We start from the raw sequence: 23,077 nt of genomic DNA, 5'->3' as shown, positions 1-23,077 counted from the left end.
CAACTGAAATGAAAATATACTGAATGTATGGAAGTTCTACTGAATTGAAATGATTAAATGAAGGCTTCTTATTTATATTCCATAGCACCATCAACTGTAGGACACAAAAGACCAAAAGTTTCATCTAGGTTTCTGATTATATGAAGTTGTTACAACCTTTTCAGTTTACCTATTTTACCTATTGGGGACTATATTTTCAACATGACATTAAATAATTTTGCTTAAAATTTCAGTAATAAGGGTTGTCACGGTGGATCAATGGTTAGAACTGTCATCTCACAGCAAGAAGGTCACTGGTTCAAGTCCTGGCTGTGTCAGTTGGCATTTCTGTGTGGAGTTTGCATGTTCTCAGTGTTGGCGTGGATTTCCCTCCAGGTGCTCTGGTTTACTTACAGTTTAAAGACATGTAGTATTGGTGCATTAAATAAGCCAGGGGTGCCAAAAACTAAACTTAATTGAGGGCTGTAGGCTGGAGTTAAATATACTAAACCAGTGGTTCTCAAACTGTGGTACGTGTACCACTAGTGGTACGCAGGTTTTATCTAGTGGTATGCGGAGTAATCGCTGAATAATTCAAGTAAAAAATGAACACACTTTTAATCCTTTAACGCGTACAATAACACTGATGTGATCAGCAAATTGACTTTTTTCAATTGACAATTTTATAATGTTTGTTATGTATTCTATCATTTGAAGCTAACTTCCTCCCCATATTTGTAACGTTTGTTGAGGGCATAACCCGTATTTTTATATCCCAATGTTCACAGGTGTAGTTTAATCACTTGCTTTCTGGACACACAAAGCCTACTCTAACGCACAGTAAGCAGATCTGATTTCTAATTTAAAAATGTAATTACATGTAATATTTTTTAAACACAAGTTAATGCTTAGATTTCAAAGATATACATATATACATGCAATATATATTTTAAAACTTATGAAAAACAGTTTATTATGAATATGATGACATAAAGCCTATATTTAAGAGGTCCAAGGGACATTTCCAGGTTTTGATGAATAGGCTACTTCATGATATACTTTAAATTTAAGTCCAGCAGTTTTCTTTAAACTTTTATAAAGAACAGTTGACATATTAGAACATATTACATTAAATTTGCCATGGGTAATTTCCTAATTGATTTGCTAATATTTAAAAATAACTAGAAAACATTGCTTTAAAATATATTAATTAATGAAGCAGTATCATTTTAGCGTTTCATGAGGAACTTATTAAAGTAAAAACAATCCCATAAATAACACAATGGGGTTCAGCACTAGTCGAGCTGCACCTGCGTTTGCTTTGATTTTCCCATCGATGTCTTGTGCATTGTCCTCTATCTGTCAATTGTCAGTATGTACATTTTAAACGTCTAATTCATTTACTTTTAATTAAAACATTAAAATTTTTTAGCTCCTTGATTAAACAAAGAAACTAAGGGTAACATTAAATTAGAAATGACGAAGTCTGTCAAAGGCATTTCCACCATCCAACTCCCCCAGTATTCTCTCACTCTTTTTAGATGAGATGGTGGGCCAAACCAAAAGTTACCATGGGCCAACTTTGGCCCGCGGGCCCTACTTTGGGCACCTTTGGAATAAGCTAAATTGGCCGTAGTGCATGTGTGAATGTAACTGTGTATGGGGGTTTCCCAGTGCTGGGTTGCAGTTTGAAGGGTATCCTGTGGCGACCCCTGATGAATAGACTAAGCCGAACGAAAATGAATGAATTTCAGTAATAAATAAATTAATAATAACAACTATAATATTGTTCTTAAAAAGTCCCTCATGGCTGCGCTCTATTGAAAATATCATAGCTGCTCTTTTGCATATAGTGTAGAAAGTATAAAAATTCTGTCTAAGATCAGCCATTTTCCACTTAGCTCCACCTTCAGACAAAATTTTCCCTCATCCTTACGTGTGTGCACCTCCTACTCTTCAAACTCTATAAATCATGAGTCACTCAAGTGAACTTTTAAATCATTAGATTCATTAAATAGCAATGATGCAATATTTTAATGCAGAAGTGTCTGTTCTTGGATGTACGCCAGAGCTAGAGTTTTTAATTTTCAAAAGTATGAATTAATATAGAAACTTCTTGAGTTTTCTATTCCCTGTTGATCTCATCAGCTTGACATAGACAGAATTATGATGATTGTTTTCTCTTCAGTGCATGTTTATGTTTTGCTAGGTGTTAGTCCCATTTAGTGGCAAAAAAAGTGAGTATAGCTGCACAACAGCGCCCCCTGGAAGTCACACCAGGCAACTCTTTTTAAAACATCAATCCTTTGTAGGACTAATGAACAAATAATTAAACAGCAATTGTAAAAAAAGATTTTATTAATGCTTCTTGTTATAAATACATGGTTATCTCCAACACTTTATAAATAAGTTTTAAAAAGCACCCTCTGTTTCAGATTAATTTACAGATGTCTATAAATACTATGTATTACAATAACAGTTCTCAATGTACTAAAAAAATTACATCTCTTGTTTTTTTCTGAGTGCAAACATGTTTAAAGGTGTGATTGTGTTCTTTTGTTTGTTTGTGTTTTCTGGGTACACACAACATGTTTCAAGGTGTCCTGATATCATCTTTCTTGTAATATTCAAACCATTAGCAGTTAAAAACAGATCAGAGACCAGGTTAAAGAAGCAGTTTTTACAGCACAAGATAAAAATAAGATATGTTCTGTAAGTGCAGTCTTTTCTTGTCCATGTACTGTTTTTGGTGCACATGAAGTAGAGTTTTATAATCATTTTAAAGCATGAAGATAAATAAAAAAACTGAGGAACCCAAATATGTATCAGTCTTCATATAAGGTCAGGTCAGTGTGAAGTAATTTGAATGTATTCAGTGTGAGGAACTAACAGTAGGCTATAATAATCCAGAGGGCAACTTGATGTCAAAAAGACATTAAGAAAACAAAGCTGCAAATACATTTCATGTCAACTGACTACATTGATGTCAAAACTATTACACAAAATATCCCTATTATAAGGAGTTTAAACACAGTTATGTAACAACATTCTGTGAATACAACCAGCATCTAATGGTAAACATTCTCCTTTTTTACGTGTCATCAGAGGGGGAAAGCCCCGCCCATTAGTAACAATCTCTCCCTCATTCGTATAGGATATTAGTCTTGTTTTTGAATTAGCCACTATGCTGATACATCGACATTTGTAGCTCCGCTCTCTTTTGAAAAGAGCACAATCTCATTTGAATTTAAAGTGACAGTCACCAAAACACCACTCTCTGGCTTAAAGCCTAAAAGGGGCAGTTTCAAAGAGTATAAAACAGTACTTGTGGGGTATTTTAAGATAAAATTTCACATAGACACTCTAGGGACATCAGAGACTTATTTTACATTTTGTAAAAAGGCATAATACGTCCCCTTTTAAATTGACATTTAACATTGGTGTCAGAAAACACGTCGAAAACTATTATAGTTCTAATTTTTTGACACCAATATTGGATGTTAATTTGTTTTGACATCAAGGTAGTCATATGTTGTATCTCCAAGATGGTGCCAAGCAAGGCTGCTGTGTTGCAAGCACACACTATTTAGTGTTTTCTATGTTTTACTTATGGTTCTGTTTTTTTTTTTTTTTTTTTTTTTTTTTTTTTTTGCTTGATACACTTTTGGGAATTGGCTCCTTATCACCCTTAGCACACATCTGCTGGGGATATGACAATAAAAACAATTAGATCTTATAGGATTGCAAACTCCAGTGAAATGCAACCTCCAATTTCTGAACTTTTCTTATATTGTAATCATTTTGTTTCGCTGTTTTTGTGATCAAAAGGCCATCAATCAAGGTTTTTGACATTAAATCGATTTGCATTTTTTGACCTGTTTTTTACTGTGGTTTGGACATCAAGATTCCCGCTAAGAACAAAGAAAGGCTTCATATAGTCTATGTGCATTTGGTCGAACAGGTTTTGTATGCCCATTTTGTGTTTTTGTAATGTAATGAACTTCAGCTTTACATACTTGCCATTAGCAGAGCTGATCTGACTCCCTCTTTTTATAATAACATCAGGAAAACCTAATCAAAAAGGGCAACATTGATCTGAGACAAAAAGTCAATGGAGACATAATAAACATCCTATGGTCTGTTCAATACCAGTGAATAGCATTAGATGAAGTTTTACAATGTGTTGGTAAATGTGTGTGTTATTTGGTAATTATTAAAGGGTAGGCTCACACACTCTCTGAGTGTAATTTATCGTCTCTAAGCTTTTCGTATGGCACATTTGCCTTTCTGAAGTTAAGAGATGTAGATTTTGGTTTTGGTGCCATCTGTGCGCTTGAACCAGACCTCTCCTGTGCTGATCCCTTTTATTACGACCCTAAGAGAAACACAGGCAAAAAAAGAAGACCATTTCAGTTTTGTAAACAAGCCAAAGTGAACACAGATGTAGTCTTATGCCTTATTCTCTAGTGACTGTGCTGGGATGTTGTTATTAACCTCTAGATCAACAGTTCTGTCTTTAGAGAGTCTCTCTCCATTATAGAAAAGACCCCAAAATTCACATTGCACAGACATCTGCTTGTTTAAAAGATACTTCATCTTCATTAATGATCTCTATTTTCAAGACATTTTGTCACTGCACACATACTCTAATGTGAAACTACAGTCATTAAATATGATACGATCAAGAGTGCAGGACAATCTTTGTGTGAACTAGCTGTGAGTGCCAAGAGACATTTGATCTGTTTTTAGACTAGACCTGTTTTGGATTTTTGAATATGTCAATACATTTTTCAAATTTGCTGTACGTTTCAGTTTAGTTTTAGTTTCCATTAATGGTTTGGTTATATATGATTTAGTTTTTATTATTTTGTGAACACATTTGTATTTAGTAATTATATTTAGTTTTTGTTTTACTTAATAGAAAAACATCCAGTGTCAACCAGAGCAAATTTATTTTGCACAGCTTGCATCATCTCTTGTAACTCTTGACTTAACTACACAAATGCAATGAATACAAATTCATACAACCATCTTCATATAAAAGATATGTAGTTAAACAAGCCTAATTTATTTTCTTTTCCCCATGAAGAAAAGTTTGATAAGAGGAAGTCTTATGATTTATAGATAAAAAAAATGTTTTTGTATGTAACCATGTCTTTGACTGGTGAGTTTGGATAAGAAAGCCCCACAAATCTACAAGTGTTTCGATAAACAGCCACAGGTCTTGATGATTTCATGATTATTTAATTTCAGTTAATTTTTAATTTATTTACTTAAATTTTTTTTTTATGATTATTTAATTTCAGTTATTTTTTAATTTATTTATTTTAATTTTTTTTTTTTATTCAGTTAACAAAAAAGCTTTTTGACCAATAGTTTTGGTCTTAGTTTTCATTTACTAAAATAAACCTGCTGTCCACCCGGATATCTGACCTGTCCAAAATCTGCTACACATACTGTAAAAAGACACTACATCAGATATCTTCTGACTGTCAATTCTGACTTTATGTTTAGTGTGGATAATCAAACAGCTTGTCAGACTTTGAGTTTGAGCTGCTCAATGGTATTAAAAAGAATGTTTTCTACAACTGACTATAATGATGCACTAGTGTGGAAGTCAAAGGAGATTTTAAATACATTTTAAAAACATTATAATGTTAACATTATAATTTATAAATATGTTCTTGCTCCTCTCACTCTACAACAAATCTTTTTAATTTAGAACAGAAACAAGATTTAAGTAAAAAAGAAAAATAAATAAATAAATACCATGATTATCATAAATATATATCATATCATAAATCATGTTGGAATACAAGTCACAGCACTTTTGGGATAATAAAAACTTTATAGTCAGAAAAATATATATTTGATTGTCCATAGATTTTATTTTAACACACTTTAAAAAGATTACAAATTTAAGATACAAGATAAAACTTTAATATAGTTTAAAAAGTACTCTTCGCAAAATTAATAATCACAGGGGATTTGTTTTTATACACTTTTTTGACTTTAAATGAAATATTTAATAACACAATAATTATATTTAAAAAGGGGGGGAAACTAAGTTTATAGCGTACTTTAAATTAAAACTTGAAAAAAAGTGTATTAAGTGTTTTAATTAAAATATATTTAACTGGCCCTTGTGTTTTTTATAAGTAAATATTTAAATGAATGCACATAGATTACAATTAAGTACACTTCTTTTTATTAAGGAAAATATTAGCAATGGTGTAATTGCAAAAGTATAAATAAAGGAATCAATTTTTTTTGGGGAAAATAGAAAAAGAGTGAGCTATGAGGCAAAATATGAAAATGAGTGCAATGACCATCATTTTTTTCTCAAGAGTAGAAAATGTTACATTAAAGCCAAAGTGCTTTCAGCTGATCTGTCTGGAGTGACAGAAATAGGGAAATGGCTGTTTGAATTGAACATCTGCATCTAACATAATGAAAGGCAGGCAGATGGAGAATGTGAGTGACAGTCAGGTCTAATGGAAGCAACTGGGATGACAATGGATAACATGTCTTTTATTCCATTTAAACTATTGAGACAGACAGCACTATTGTATATGGGGTGCATGCTTTTTATAAGAGGTTGTGATGGTCCCTGATGGTACATTTACCTGTACTAGGTAAAACCCTAACCCTAACCAATGTTTGAAAGCCACATAAGCTGGGTCATAACTAGGGACTATTCCTAAGCCTACCCCTGAACCTAAGCTTGATCTGTTTGGTTTATGAATTTGATTGGCTGATAAACATGCAATATTTTGCAATATCAGAATTCGTACTGTCTCTCCACTCTTGTGTATTACTCCGCCCACACAAGTGCCAAGCAGAGGACACTCAACAGTTTGACAAATATTGCAGCCATTTGGACAACTTAATGTACTTTTAAGGCTTTTTTAGCCAAGAATGAAGTTGTTTTGTAGCAGAGCAAAGACGGTAGATGTTGTCTATTCACAAATTGGCAACAGAGACCGCATAATAAGCCCTTAGAGGAAAAAAATTCAGCGTAAAACTACAAACTACAGCTGATCAAATCACTATTAAGTGACAAGTCGATCTCTCTCTTTTTTATGTTGTAGTGCTGTATTTATATCATAGTAATTGTAGTAGTAACAAGAAACAAGACAAAAATTCTAAGTGAGAAAAAAAACACATGCTTTTTTTTGTTTCTTAAAAGGTATATATTCCATAAATACAGTAGTAAAGTACAATTCTGTAGCTCCTGGTCAACTATAATTCATACTCAGCATTCTGTGATGTCTTGCGATGTGACTACTGGGGATCTGCACATTGCAATACAGATGCTGAAACGATATATTGTGCAGCCCTTATATATGTATATGGTTTTTTACCGTCAGTGATAGATAATAGTGTTATTACAGATTTCAAAGTAAATATCTTAATATTAAAAAGGAAACATAAGCTTCACAACAAAAGATCCTATCAATGTTGTAACAAATGCCCTTTAATAACATAGCTTGTAGTTTACCGCAAGTATCAAGTGTTCATTGAGATATGCTTGAGATTGTGTTGTCTGTCTTATCTTTTGTCTGTCGTTTTGTGGGTTTTTTCTTATAAGGCACGGCTTTTGAAAATGATGACATAAAACTCTGCTGGGTAGTTGTGCTGGTTTACCAACACTTGCTTGGGTCTGTAATTTTATTAGCATCTTCATAAGGGTGGTTTTGTTTTAAATGATGAAACAGGTTTGCGGTGTTGCTTGCTTTTGATGGCACGAGTCGTCTGGACAGTTGTGCCCTTTTTTACCTAATTTTTTTCATACTCCTCCTAGATTTTTTTTCTTTACACATAATGCGTAAATATTATCGAGCACTTATCGAACGGTCATTACCATTTTATCGAAAAAATATATATTGTGATAATTATTGTTATCTTATTATTGCCCAGCCCTATATACAAGTACTCCTTAAGTACACATACTGTAGCATATAGCAAAGTGCAACCAGTTTTATCATGCTAGTAAAAGATTGCGCTATTTAAAACATGCAACACTTTTCTACTTAAAACCAAACATGAACCTTGAATTATGATTGCACAACATTGTACAGTTCACTATTATACAGAAACATCTATTTGCACTTTAAACCTGTTCTGTTCTCTTGAGAAAGAATTCATTGGTGAAATATATTAAGCCCAAGGCAAGGTCCCAGATGGTCAGCGCATGTGATTTTCATTAATAAATATACAATGAGTTAATTTTAGCACTCAGTTTTTTCAAAGTTTAATGAGGTTCATCTGACTACCTTGACCTCCCAATGTAGCTGCATAAAAAAACAGAGAGCGACAGGAAAGCTTGAATGATGAACATAAATAAATATTCCCATTTAATAATTGACTTACTGTCTGCTTTCTTCTTTAGGGGCATCAGTGCTGCTTTTGCCTGAAAGACAGAAAAGGTAAAGATCACGATCCATAAAACATTTTCACAGTGAGTGAAGGGTTGATAACTCATAATTAATACCTTCTTGATGGCTGTCCAGTCCTCTAGTATGTCAGTTTCTCTTAGCATATACACTATGTATGGCCCTGAAAAAGACGAACAGACTCAGAAAGCAGGAGTGGAAAGAAGTCCATGCAGATTCACTTTACTTCTCAGAAATCGTCAAAACAATAATTCATGTCACTTCAGGGGCCTGTAGCATGAAGGAGGCGGAATAAACTGATGATTACAGGGTTAGTTTCTATTTGACAAAACCAAACAGGAGCAATCAGGTTTTATCGGTATCATAACGCTGATCATCAGCTTTCTCTTTTAACTCTGGCTTTCATCCTCCGTTCCTAACCACAAAAAGGCGGAAAATCGGTAGCAAAGAGATAATCACAGGCCTTCAAACATACAGATACTGTGTTTGACTTCTCGCAAGTGAGTTGGCGCAATTAAAAGATTACAAATAAGATGAATATTTAAAACATTTATTTTGCAAGATAAAAAAGCTGTCTGTGAAAGATACTAAATGACAGCAGCTTGCTTTATCAGTCTAAGTGATGCTGTGAAGTTAGTTTGTATATTGGCTGTAATGATACAGTGCCTATAGAAAATCATCATAACCCATGAAAATCCATACCTTTACTCACATTACACCTTTCTTTCAAAAGACCCTCAAGATAAAGTTTTTGAAAGGCACAGGTTAGGAGAAGGCTGCAAAAACATTTCAATAGCTGGAATGGTTATCTGGGATATAATTTGATTCCAGGTTGTATGTCAAATAAAGTGTTAAACTAAATAAAATTATTTCAAAGGGATATGATGGTTTTCTTTAGGCACTGTACAGTATATTCTGTATAATAGTGCTGTGATGAAACAAAAATTTTGACAATACTTCTATTAAATATAATGATACCAATACTAAATCTATATTTATTTTCTAGAAAACTCTTCAGTCATTTTCAGGTTTTTAGAAATCAAACAAGATCTACTGCAGTAAAATTTAGCAAACTCTTTTTAAGGTTAATAATAAATAAATAAAGTCAGAATTATCTGCCCCCTGTTTGATTCCCCCCCCCCCTATTTCTGTTTAACAGAGAGATTTTTTCAACACATTACTAAACACAATAGTTTTAATAACTCATTTCTAATAACTGATATATTTTATCTTTGCCACGATGACAATAAATAATATTTTACTAGATATTTTTCAAGACACTTCTATACAGCTTGAAGTGACATCTAAAGGCTTAACTAGGTTAATTAGGTTAACTAGGCAGGATAATTAGGCAAGTTGTAGAATAACGATGGCTTGTTCTGTAGACTATCGAAAAAAAAAATAGCTTAAAGGGGCTAATAATTTTGACCTTAAAATTACCTTAAATTTGACCTTAAAATCTTCTCCAGAAGAAAAAATAATATCAGAAATATTGTGAAAATTTTCTTTCTCTATTAAACATCATTTGGGAAATATTTAATGAAGAAAAAAAAAATCAAAGAAAGGCTAATAATTTTCTTGTTTTTTTTTTTGGTCATACAGCTGTTCCTTTGGCAGTGATATGGCTAACACATTAAAATTAAAATAGTATATGTATAGAGACTCAACTTTAAGCACAAATGTAATATTTTTTTAAAAGCTTTATATCCTAATAATAAAAAAGGTTTACAAAAAATTGCAGATATATATATATGACATAAATAAAATTAAACATTTTGTTATAAAACGTAAATTGCTTGTGTAAAATGGATTATGGATTTAGATAATAAAATAAACAACTATAAAACAAACAAATTAAATAATTATGATACATAAACCTTGTTATGATTAAAAAAAAAAACTCTTGTTTCACAAAAAACATTGTTTCACAAATAAATAAAAATAAATAACCTATGTTTAATTCCTGTGCATCACACACTGTCTGATCTGACCCAGAGTCTGTTTATTGATGGCCTCTGAAGAAATGCATTAATAAACTATCAGATAATTGGTAAGTGTTGGTGCTGGAACAGAATTTATTCTGTATGACAGTCGGCAATAGAAGGAAATGATGCATCTGAATCTAATCACTTTATTACCTGACACAAGTGCTGCCTTCTTCTTCCGGTCTGAGCGAATCAGGTGACTCCTTCTTTTACACTTCTTCATCTTCACTTCATCATTCCACCACTCTAATTAATAATGGAAAAGTTATTGTGTTTTTTATACAGTATATGTTATATCAATTGTAAGTGCCACTAACCAATTACCAGTAGCAATTCCTGCTGGGCAAATGGTTAAAATATACATTACATTAAGTAGGATTTTTTAATGTTTTAAAATAAGCTTCTCCTGCTCACCAAGGCTGCATTTATTTCATCAAAAATATAACTCAGATGCAAAAATTGTGAAATGTTACTGCACTATTAAATAACTGTTTAAAAGTAGTTGATCATTTTAATAGAACAATTTAATCCAGTGATTTTACCTAATGAATCTTTATCTTTACTACGACTATGTCACATGATCCTTCAGAAATCACTCTAATATTAATTATTATTGTAATTATTATTATTAATATTATGATTATTAATAATGGTAATAGTAATAAAAGCAATAATGAGTGGAGTAATAATTTCATTTGAATCTATATATAATAAGAAAACAGCTATTTCAAATTTGTTTAAATATTTAACAATTATTTTACATTTAATAAATGCTGCCTTCAGAATAATTTTCTTTTAAAAAACATGAAGAAAAAAACTGATCCTAAACTTTTGACTGGTAGTGTATGTATATTTACTAAGATTTTTATATTATGTAGACAGATATAGAAATCTTATTAAACAGTATCATAGATTCCAGATTCAGATAAGCAGGCAGTCTTGTATGTGGGTGTGTGAGTGTTCGTGTGCATGTACCTGAGGTGATGTCTATGCTCTGTTTGTCCTCCTCCAGTCTGCGGATCTTCTCCAAAAGTTCTGTCTTCATGGCATCAAACAAAAGGGTTTTCTCACTCTACAGAAACAAGCATCTTATTACAGACTCGATATGATTTAGGGTCATCACTGCACTGTCAACACACAAACACAACTGTTGTGGCAGAGACTGTGGCAATGCTTCTAGATTGTAATAAATGTGATGTGTGCATGTTTGAGTGTGAATTAATGTGACGTAATGAAATATTACTCAAATGGGAGGTACAGTGGACAGCAAGAAGGTCACTGGTTCAAGTCCCTGCTGGGCCAGTTCTCCCCGTGTTAGCATGGGTTTCCTCCGGGTGCTACGGTTTCCCCTACAGTCCAAACACATGCACTATAGGGGAATTGATAAACTAAATTGGCCGTAGTGTATGAGAGTGTGTGTGTGTGTGTGTGTGTGTGTGTGTGTGTGTGTGTGTGTGTGTGTGTGTGTGTGTGTGTGTGTGTGTGTCAATAAGTGGGTATGGGTGTTTCCCAGTACTGGCTTGCAGCTAGAAGGGCATCCACAGTAGAGCTGAAGATCGACAGGTTCAGGTAGGTTTGGGCTTAATTTCTATCATTTTAGACAGGGTCAGGCCGGGCTTGGGCTTGTGTGGTAAGTGAACAGTCATGTGATGCATTTTAATTAGTGCCAGAAAGTAATAAAATCGTTTGTTACAACATTAAAATCCATCCCTCGAAAGGTGAAACAAATGATGACAGAGACGTAAAAAAATTTTTTTGACTGTGGTCAGGCCAGACGCTAGTTCAAAAAGAACAGTCATTCTAGCCACCAATGTATTTCAAGGGTTGCTCATACACTGCATATTATGGTAAACCACTAGACAGCAATGTACAGCAAGCTGACACGGAAGATGACGAGGTCACTCGCTACATTGAAACTGCTGTCATAGAAAACGAAATGGATGTCCTTGGCTGGTGGAAGATAAACAAACAATCCAACCCAAAACATGCTAAATTAGCCAGAACAGTATGCATCCCAGCCGGTAGCAGCAGCAGTGAAAGGGTATTCATTGCTCCTCAGTGAGCGCAGGACTGCACTAAAGCCATTTACAGTGGATTCAATAATGTTCCTCCACAAAAACAGGTAGCCTAATCTTGGTGAGTAAAGGATTTTTAAATTACAACTAAATATTCATTAAACCAAATATGCATAATGTAGACAGAGTATATGGGGTAATGTTGGCATTATTATTTTATTATTCAGCTTCACCGTCACCTTAATGTCAGATTGTGAAGAGAAGTGATGAAACAGATCTAACAGAGCCTATATCTTAATTTCGCTATTGCCAAATACCCATCTTAATTTATAATTTATTTTAATTGGTTAAGAAAAACTAATTTTTATTGGTGTGTCAATGTGTGGCAATTTGAAGGCTAAGTATATGTACGCTACCTTAAAGTGCTGAAATGTTATGAGGACTTTTTTTGTTCAAACTTCCAAGTGGCCTATATCCAACATTTGTTATGAATAAGTTATGATAAAACACATATAAACGACTCATTCTTGAAAAAAGGCAAAAGAGCTGTGTGCATGTGCACATTTCAATAATGTCGGGCTGTAAAAGGTTTCGGGCTTTTAAAAAGCTGTCAATCAAAGTGAAGTTTATTCATAAACTAATTTCGAGAGGATCACGTGCTTATGATTTATCACGGCCGGTCTCGCATTCACTATCTTCCAATCACTATCTTCCAATCATATCAGCCCTAAGCTACTATAAATAGCCACAGTTTTCAGTTCACTTTATCTTCGTTTGGAAGAAACCCCCCTCCTCCCCAATTCTCCTCCTTTACCTATGATTGGGCGGCACGGCGGCCCAGTGGTTAGCACTGTGAGCCCCACAGCAAGAACACTGCCAGCCCTGGTTCCACAGGACCGGTGGGTGTTTCTGTGAGGAGTTTGTATGTTCTCCCCGTGTCCGCGTGTGTTTTCCCCGGGTTCTCCGGTTTCCTCCCACCATCCAAAGACATTCAACATACATAACAATCAAGCTTTGTCTAATCCCTTGTGTTCCCTTAGCTACCGCAGCAGGGGAGTTCTGAGTAACTTTTTTGTGTACCTTTTTCCATTTACAATAAAGAATAAAAAATACTTTAACAAACTATCCAATTTTTGCTAAACATTTCACAACACTTTTCACAAAAGTTACATAAAACACATTTTTCCATTTACAATCTAAAACCCTTTTTCTCCAATTTTCAAATAATATCTTTGTAATCACTTAAAATTTAATTTAATTTACATAATTTTTTAAAAAGAAATAGAATTACAGAGTATTGTAATAAGATATACACAATGTTTGATTAGTTTTACAATGCTAAAATGTCTGCATGAACATTTTGCATATGCAGGACTTTTGCCAGCTCACATGTGTAGTGGAAAGCAACCCAAAAGGTGTGGATATTACCAATTAAAATGTATTTATCAAAAAAAAAAATGCTTACCAAACATTTATTTAAAATGTATTAAACGTTTGGTTTACAACAGCTATAGTTTTGTTTTACCAGTTGTTTTGTATTGTAGAACATAACAATTCATGTTTGAGTGTCTTTAAACATAAGCTTTTAAATTATGATTCTTGTTTTAATATAGAAATTACTCAGAAAATAACTTTGCCTTTCGGTTATGTTTATTTTCATAGATGTTATAAAAAAAGGAGTTGTCCAACATTTATGTACCTTATTTCTGAGAACAATTATGCACCTTCATTACAATTGTACCATAAAAGGTACAGATAAGTATCATAAGAGGTATTTTCTGTACTATTCAAGATACAACTTTTAGACAGTACAAAACTGTTCCTTAAGGAACATTATTTGTACCACTATGTACCTTTTTCTGAGAGTGTATGATGTGCTGTCATAATGGAAAACACAAAATAAATTAGTTATTAGAAATAATTATGTTTAAAAATCTCTCTGTTAATAAAGTGCTTCAACAAAGATTGTTCAACAAGAATAATTTCACTGGAGGGCTTATAATATTGACTTCAAGACTGAATGTCTGCTGAGCAACTTTACCTCTAGATGTTGTCTTGCACCCTGTACTTCACATTCATGCTTGTGTCTGACCACTTGCAGACAAAGTTCTCTATATACACCTACAGAAGGTGAAGTGAAAATAATTTTAAAACAAATCTGAGAACTTGACTTTTAAAATGATACGAACAAAGCAGGTAAGTGTGTGTTGATGTTTCACCTGCCACTTGTGTCCTCTGCTGTAGATTCTGCTGCAGTGTTGCTAAAGGTTCTCTATACTCTCCTGCCTTTCCTGTCAAAACCTCATCCAATTTCAATTTAACTTGATTCAGACGTTCTTGAAAAAGCCTGAAATTGAAGAAAAAGACAACTGCATCTAGCACATTGTAGAATTAATAACTTTCAAACAACTGAACAATACAATACATAAAATTACCAGCAAAAAAAAAAACATTCTTACTTGTCTTTCAACTCCAGGAATTGTTTTTCCAGGTCTGACATTTCATCCAGGCACTGTGATCGTCTTCTCTCACAATCTTCATCATCCATTTCTGAAACAGAAAATCAATATTGTTCATTTGTGCTGTTTATTCTCTTTGCTTCACATGTACAGGTATCACATAACTACACCACATTCAATGCATAATTTTATGATTTATTTTAGTCATATATTCAAAATCACCAAGCAGTTCAGTGGTATAGTTTTAATTAAAAAACAAATAAAAGTTAATGGGGTGAAATATTACTATTCCCCAGTGCAACCACATTGACAGATGCTGCAGCACAACTGCACACAGTTAATGAGAAAATCTACTCAATTGATTCTTTGTATAGACACCTGAACTCTCTTCCTCTTCTTCCTCCTCCTCCTCTGGCTCACTCTCCTCCAAGTCACTGTCCCTTTCCTCTCCACTCTCCTCCATCGTCTCCTCAGCCTCTCCTCCATCTCTTTCTTGATCCTCCTCCACCTCTCCATTGGTCTGAGGAATGTCAGGATCTGCCTCAGTCTCCATCTCCTCGTCTGGATCTCTGGCAGCAGGCTGAGCTGGCATGACTGCTTACAGCACTGAAATCAACAGTATGGAATTATAACCGTGTGTTGTATTAGACTTTTTGAGACTCGTCACTGCACTTACATATTGTTGCTCTTTTGTTGATTTGATAACTTCTATTGTCCTCATTATGATCAGCTAAATGAATAAATTTAAATGTATAATAATAACAGAAATGAGATCTCATGGTATCCATTTACAGATTGGTGTTTGAGGCAGTGAATATAAAAAAAATACTGTTAAATACTTTTTAATAACTAGTGCTGGGAAAAGATTTATTGTGATAAATCACATTCAAAATAAAAGTTTGTTTTGACATTATATACACTGTTCAAAAAATAAAGGGAAAACTAAAATAACACATTATAGATCTGAATGAATTACATATTCTAATTAATTACTTGTTCTTGAGTTGAATGCTCTGACAACAAAATCACATAAAAATAATCAATGGAAATCGCATTTATTAACCCATGGAGGTCTGAATTTGGAGTCACATTCAAAACTGAAGTACAAAAACAAACTAGAGGCTGATCTAACTTTGATGTAATGTCCTTAAAACAAGTCAAAATGCCTGGGCATGCTCCTGATAAGGTGGCGTATGGTCTCCTAAGTGATCTCAAAGCAGACCTGGACTGAAGCATCCACCAAGTCTAGTCTGTAGTGCAACTTAAAACATTATGCCCTAGAAGTGTGCTTGATTAAATTCAAGTGTGGGGAACAGACAGGCCAGTCCATGGCATCAACAGCCGCTTTTGCTAAATCTTCCTAAATCATTCTTTAAGCAGAGCTGTTCCATTCCATGCCAAACCGGGCCAGACAGCATGGATGCAGTTTCATTTTCCGCTGTCGTGCTGCAACAAAGCTCTTTGAAACATTACACAAAACACATCAGTAGTTGCCTTGGTAACGCAATGTAAACGGCTTCCGTTGTTCAATTAATCTTAAATAAAAGTCAAAACTATTTTTTTTCATGTTCATAAAAACGAAAGCAACCGTGTGACTAAACACTGCTATGCCGCTCTATCAAATAGGAGTGGCTAAATATAGGTACATGTCACAGCACCTTATTTAGAAGTCATGTGCTGCTTGGCTCTGGCTAAATTGTTTTTGGAGGGAAAATGACCAAAATGTAACATGATAATTGAAAATGATTGGAGGGGGAAAATATATTTAAAATATCTGAACATAACAGAAAATTTCAAAATGATAATGCAACAATAATACTACATTTGTATTATAGTTGCAGAAACATATTTTTGGACAGGCCTTGTCAAAAGTGAGCACTTTCACTATAAAAAATATAGCACTTAAATTATTTCATTTTTAATAATCAATTAAATGACACAGTGTTTTTTTTATCAAAAGTTGATAATGATATAAAAATACTACATTTTTATGGTAAAATATAACCCTTTAAGTGATGGCTGTTTTTGTTTCATTGCATTAAATAACGAATGCAGCAAGTGAAATAATAAACGAATATGAAACAACACATAGCAAGATATAAAGCATATAAAACCCTATTATATTCAGCAACATGCTGCTCTTTTATCTTTGTATTTTTATCTTTTTTTTTTTTTTACTTCATAACTAACAAACAAGCTGTAGACAAATTCCTGCTTGACGCTTTAGAAAATATTTGCGTAGCTACCTATATTAAAGATCACAGAGAACAAAAAAACCGAAACATGTTACATGCCCCCATAAATATCAAACTTATGTATAACTGAATCATATAATGGCCTATAGCTGAAATGATGAAAGTGGCTCATTTTATTTTAGAAAACATTTGTCAAAACTTAGTGAAATTTTTTTGAGTAAAAGCAATACCAACATTTAATTTATTTTATTCATTAATTTGACTATTTTATTAGTGCATATAAATATATATTAATCATAAAACAGTAACTTGGGCAGCAGTGCCTCTCTGTAAAGCTTTCAAGCAAAGTCTAAAAAATGTATTGAAAGAGTTGACAAAAGAGTCTGCAAGTTCATGTTCCATGGATATAGTAATGTTGTTGTGGAATTTGGACATTGATGATATTAAGCATGTATTTTTGCTTTATCAATGCACAGCAGGAAAAAAAGTCTTTCAGCAGCACATGTAGGAGTTGGTAAAGTTTTCTCCAGGATCAAAGCGAGTTTTGTGCTATCAAATGCGGCACTGCGTGCAATAAACTTGCGCTCAGTCAGGCGAATTAAAGGTCTCATTGCCTAGGATGTCAATCAAAATAATCAAACTCTAGCCACGAATAAAACAATAGGATATTTTATTATTTCTAAGATTTTAGATGATGGGTTAGTAATTATATTATACATGGTTAATTGTATACAAGTCAATGAAATAATAACTTTAATAATCTTCATAAGAATGTCAAGAGTTATTCACTTCTCTGCCAGAGACTGCTAAAACCCTTTCCAAACTGTATTGTTTAGACCTGGATATTTTTTTATATTAAATGTAGTGTTCTTTACTTGTGGCTGTCTGATGACTAGCGGGCTTTCGCTGAGCCAGCTGTGATAGCTTGGCAACAGAACCGTGACTTCAACACACAGAATCTGTCGGCTAACCGTGCCGAGAATTCCGGGCCGAGAACGGTTTGTAATAGCGCCGCGCCGTTCCAGATTCAGTGAAGAAATAGCGACCGTAACCGTACCGAAGTGTTCTTAGAATGGTCCGGCAGACTGGCACAATAGGGGAAAAGCGGCAATGCCTTTGTCGTGCTGGAACTCCACAAGAAGCCACATTGTTTTGCATTAGGAGAAATCCAGGGCCAACTCAAGAGGATCTCATCTTGGTACCTAATGGCAGTCAGGCTACCTCTGGCAAGCATATGGAGGGCTATATATATATATATATATTTTTTTTTTTTTTTTTTCCTTTTTTTAAGAGTATTAAAGAATTTTTTCATTCATTTGAATATTTTTTCTAAACCTCTACTAACAACAGCCTAATCAAACTTATTGTCAGTTACTATACCTACCGAAGAAATATGGTAACTGTGTTGTTTTAACACAGTTAACTCGAGCTTGAGTCTAATGACGAAACACTGTGAGATCAAATTTTTTAAAGCAAACTTCCATTCCAATCACATCAATATGAGAAAGATGGTTCCTTACCACATTTTTATCTACTTTATGGTATTTTGAGATCATATCTGTGTAATAGGTGCATGATTGTGTGTGCACATTGCAAAAGTGTGGAATGTATGCTTCATATATATATATATATATATATATAATATATATATATATATATATATATATATATATATATATATATATATATATATATATATGAATATATATATATATATATATATTAGGGGTGTAACGATATTATAACCGAACCGAAATATCGCGATACACCAGCCACGATACGTATCGCGAAACTCTCGTGGCGTATCGCGGTACTCTCACTCCCCCTGCTGCCCATTGTTGAGGTTGACGTCACTTGTCTCTAACTAATTGAACCAATTTAAACACATCTTTATTATCACATTTAATTAAATTGTTTTAGTAATGATGAGGTTTTGTTCTAAATATTATATTCTAAAGTTAGTATTTAAGTGCATGTCATGTCATGTGACTTGAGTGAGCATCACACTTGTTACTACTGGACGCAGGATGGCTGCTTTACATAGTACTGAGATTGCAGATCCCCCAGACACATTTAAGTCATCTGTGTGGAAACATTTTGGTTTTCCAGTTGAGTACAGGAATAGAATTCGTGTCGTAGACAAAGCGCCTGCCTATCTGTCTTAACTGTTTCACGAAACTTACTTGTAAGGAAAAACATTTTAAAAGTGTGGTAATTTCACAATGTGAGGGTGTAAGCAACAAACTGCCAACAAAAGTGATTTAATGTACAAAAGTGAAACCAGAATAATGCCCAAATATACAAAAAAAGAGAAATATTTACACTAATAAAAATAATATAATAAAGTAGCAAATTCAAACAAAAGTATCAAACAAAAATTAGTTAAACTCTAGCAAGGGGGTGATAGTGAAGACAAACAAAAGAAATAAATATAATAAAACAATTCTAACTCATGAATAACCCCTTATCTCGCTAAAACTGATGAAAAGAAAAAAAAGGTCTTCAGCGCCGAGCGCCGCATTCTTCCCTATACTGAATAAAATAAACAAAGATGACCTTCACCTCTTACCTGATGTCTTTAGCAATACATTTTCTACGTGTTTGCAAAATGGAAATCGTATGACATTTTCCCTATTCACCTTACACTAAGAGTGAACAGCCTATATTGTCGGGAAGGAGCGGATCCAAAAAATAATATACAAATCAATTGAAATAAAAATGTACAAACCTCACAAAATTACTTAAAGTGGCCAAAAGTAATGCAAAATAATTTTGCCCAAACGAAAGTTAAGCAAAAACAACGAAAATCATAATCATGTGAGAATAATACACGAAAAACGAGATCAAAGGAAAAAGCGCTCTCTCTCCCGCTCTTCCTGAATTGCTTTTCACATTCCCGCGCTGCGTCACCAAATGATGATAGATCGGTCTCCTGACCAATCAGCTGTCAAAAAGGTGGACCTACAGAAATGACAGGCAGCAGCTGTCATGAAGGCGGACCTACAGAAATGACCGGCATAGAGGGAGCGGGAGAGAGAGAGAGAGATCGAGAGGCAAACATACAGCCGGCTACAACCCTAACATTAGTTTCTGACACAACTGCAATGTATTTTACTGGTGAATATGTCATGTAAAAACACTTTACAAACACATTATATGTATATTTTTTCATTAATTTAAACGGAAACCTATCTATCTAACTGAAACCATAGATAATCAAAAATGAGCGTGTGTGTCTGCACAGAGATCAAGTCTCTCATCGGAGAATGTGGATATTATGGTGTTTTTGAAGAAGATCTTTCACTAGTCTACACTGCAGTTATTTATTTAATTTTAGTTTACTTAGTTAAGATGGCTGCACTAAAGAGAATAGTTTTTTTTCTGACTAGTCTATATTGGAGGTATTTATTTAATTTTAGTTGTTTACTCGGGTATCCTGACTGTACTAAAAAAGCGATGACAAAGTTAATAAAGAAAAAGTTAAGATGTTCTTTTTATTAAGTGAATTTTCTCTTAGCATTGCTGTTAACATGAAATCAACCCTAACCCCACAGCAAACAGAAACCGAACCGTACCGAACCGAACCGTGGCTCCAAAACCGTGAACCGAACCGAACCGTGCCTTTGGTGTATCGTTACACCCCTAATATATATATATATATATATATATATATATATATATATATATATATATATATATGAATATAGATGAAAATTTTCTATCAAAATACTTAGTATTATAGTGTCTTGTTTTTTTTTTTTTTTTAAATACCGTAAAATACTTTGTAAGAAGTCTACATGATGATTTGATAAAAATGCAACCTCAAATTGATGCTTTAAAAAAAAAAACTGGTGCTCAGGGGGGTAAAGGGGGTAAACTAAGAGGGTAAGCCTTCCAGTTAAAGAAGAACTGAAAAACTCTTGGTAAATTAAGTAAACTGCTTAAATAATAGTAGATCTGGATGGGTTGCAATGTACTGTAGATGCCAAGACAATAAGACAAACAACATAAAAATAGGTCCTGCAGTGGCAATTCCTATACTTCATTGGCGTTTTCAAATGCCAGAATTTTGATCATAAAAAGATAACTTGCAAAACCATGACTTATGGAAATAACTAAAACTGGATATTTTAGTAGCTTATAAAAATCAATGTTTTACATCAAGTATTGAAGATTTTATTTGTCAAAAAAATTTATTTATTTAGAAAATGATGTGAACAAAAAAAATTAAATAAACTTTTCGTATATCACCCTTTTAAGATATAAGACTGTTAAGAGATGGTGTCAATATTACTGGCCATACAATGGATGCAAACACAATGAAGAAATATGTTCCAGCTCATTATCTGCATTAAATGTTTTACAGTCATTAAAGTGATCATCTTTAAAACAGGAGTTTCTGTATGAAACTTGTACAAAATCTATACTAAAAATTAAAGAGAAACACAAGTTTATGAATATCTTAAAGTTAGCAGAGAAGCTAACTTAAACTTGCTCAGAGAAATACTGTTGCTGTCAAACATTGTTTACTTCACTTCAGTCAGTTTAATGGTGAAGGGATGGATCAAATGTCGATTAATGGAAGGTTTGTTAAGAAATGTCATGCTCCCTTGTAAAACTATTTTGTAGTATTTTTTAAAGTACAAAATACAAGCAGTATTTAATTTTGGTACTTGTTGTGGCTGCTGTATTTTGTAGTTTATTTTGATACATGTAAAATTTATGTATTTGGTTTTGTATTTTAAAATATGTATTTTATGTATTTTGTCCATCCCTGATTACTTGGATACTGAACATGTAACGTTACATTTAAATATATATATATATATATATATATATATATATATATATATATATATATATATATATATATATATATATATATATATATATATATATATATGTGTGACAACAAAAATATTTAAATATACATTTTAAGCTATCGGTCTCAAAGATGCGTTCAGCATAAAGAAAAAAATATATAACATTAACTTAATGTTCATGTATAACAACGGAGAAAACTATGGACCTCTAGAGGACACTAGCCGCCAAGAGCAAAGAAATCAAGAAACCAAGCGTAAGAACCTATTAACCACTTATGTTTAATTAGAAAGGAAAAATATCGTTCAGTGCGTCAAACTTAATTCACAGTGTATTGAATTAACACTTTAAAAGCAATGTATGTGACCTGCGTCTATACAAACTCGCAGTGTGTATCATGTACATCCTCTAAAGGCCGCACTGCACTGACTTAGCTACATTACAAGCTCATTACTCATTCTGTGCATCTACAGCTCATACATTATACGCTGTGAGATACATTACAAAATACAGTTCCGTGCAGTTCAAGTATAGTTGCGCATTAAGGCTAGCTATAAAAGCTCGTTTTTCAATTGACCAACTCCGCACTTCATTCAGAGGCAAGAAGTGCCTAACGTTAGTACAAAGCGCGCTACATGGGGTGTTCGCGAACAAGAGTGCAAAACAAAAAGTTACGACTGTTAAAACGTCTCAATTACAATGTAGTAATTGATTATCATACTTCGCATGGAGGTACTAAATCCTCCACGAGTGTTCTCCGCATATTACCCGATGCAAGACTCGGGATATCAACACACCGTGTTACATCTTACAAACAACTCTATTTACTGCATAAACCACAGCAAAATAGCTTACCTTCTTGTCGATTATTCTTTAAGCATTGAAGAAATATGACATATTTTCGAATGAATTTGCATATCATGGCAAGTTGACATCGGACAGGTCTACTTCCTCAGCGTTTATTCGTTTGTTGAAACACACAGCCGTTTTGGGGCTCTAGCCAATAAACGCAGACCTCGCTTCTTATAAGAACCAATAGAAGCTCGCAGATGAAGAATCGCGGACTCGTCGATTACAGTTGGTCTCAAACCTGGCATTAGCATTTGGAGCATAGCATTGGAGCCGCGGCTTTTACCCACTGAAAGGTTTCCCTGATGAAAGCTTGTTTGTGATATTGTATAATGAATCGGAGATAAACATATTCCATTACTAAATATGATGATTATT

The 23,077-nt window shown here is 33.5% G+C and overlaps 1 protein-coding gene across 1 annotated transcript; it reads right to left on the bottom strand.

The window, feature by feature from the left end:
• Positions 1 to 3,611: 3,611 nt before the first annotated feature.
• On the bottom strand, positions 3,612 to 22,767 carry brms1 (BRMS1 transcriptional repressor and anoikis regulator). Its single transcript, NM_200097.1, is given in 10 exon segments — positions 3,612 to 4,354; positions 8,353 to 8,392; positions 8,474 to 8,538; positions 10,514 to 10,606; positions 11,336 to 11,432; positions 14,417 to 14,496; positions 14,595 to 14,722; positions 14,835 to 14,925; positions 15,213 to 15,440; positions 22,706 to 22,767. Coding segments are annotated over 9 exon segments (816 nt in total). The 5' UTR covers positions 15,427 to 15,440; positions 22,706 to 22,767; the 3' UTR covers positions 3,612 to 4,346.
• Positions 22,768 to 23,077: the final 310 nt, after the last annotated feature.

Source organism: Danio rerio, chromosome 7, assembly GCF_052040795.2.
Source record: "Danio rerio strain M-AB ecotype USA chromosome 7, GRCz13ab, whole genome shotgun sequence".
NCBI classification, from domain to species: Eukaryota; Metazoa; Chordata; class Actinopteri; order Cypriniformes; family Danionidae; genus Danio; species Danio rerio.
Note: the sequence above shows the minus strand (reverse complement) of the source record. Positions and strands in the feature narration are given on the sequence as shown.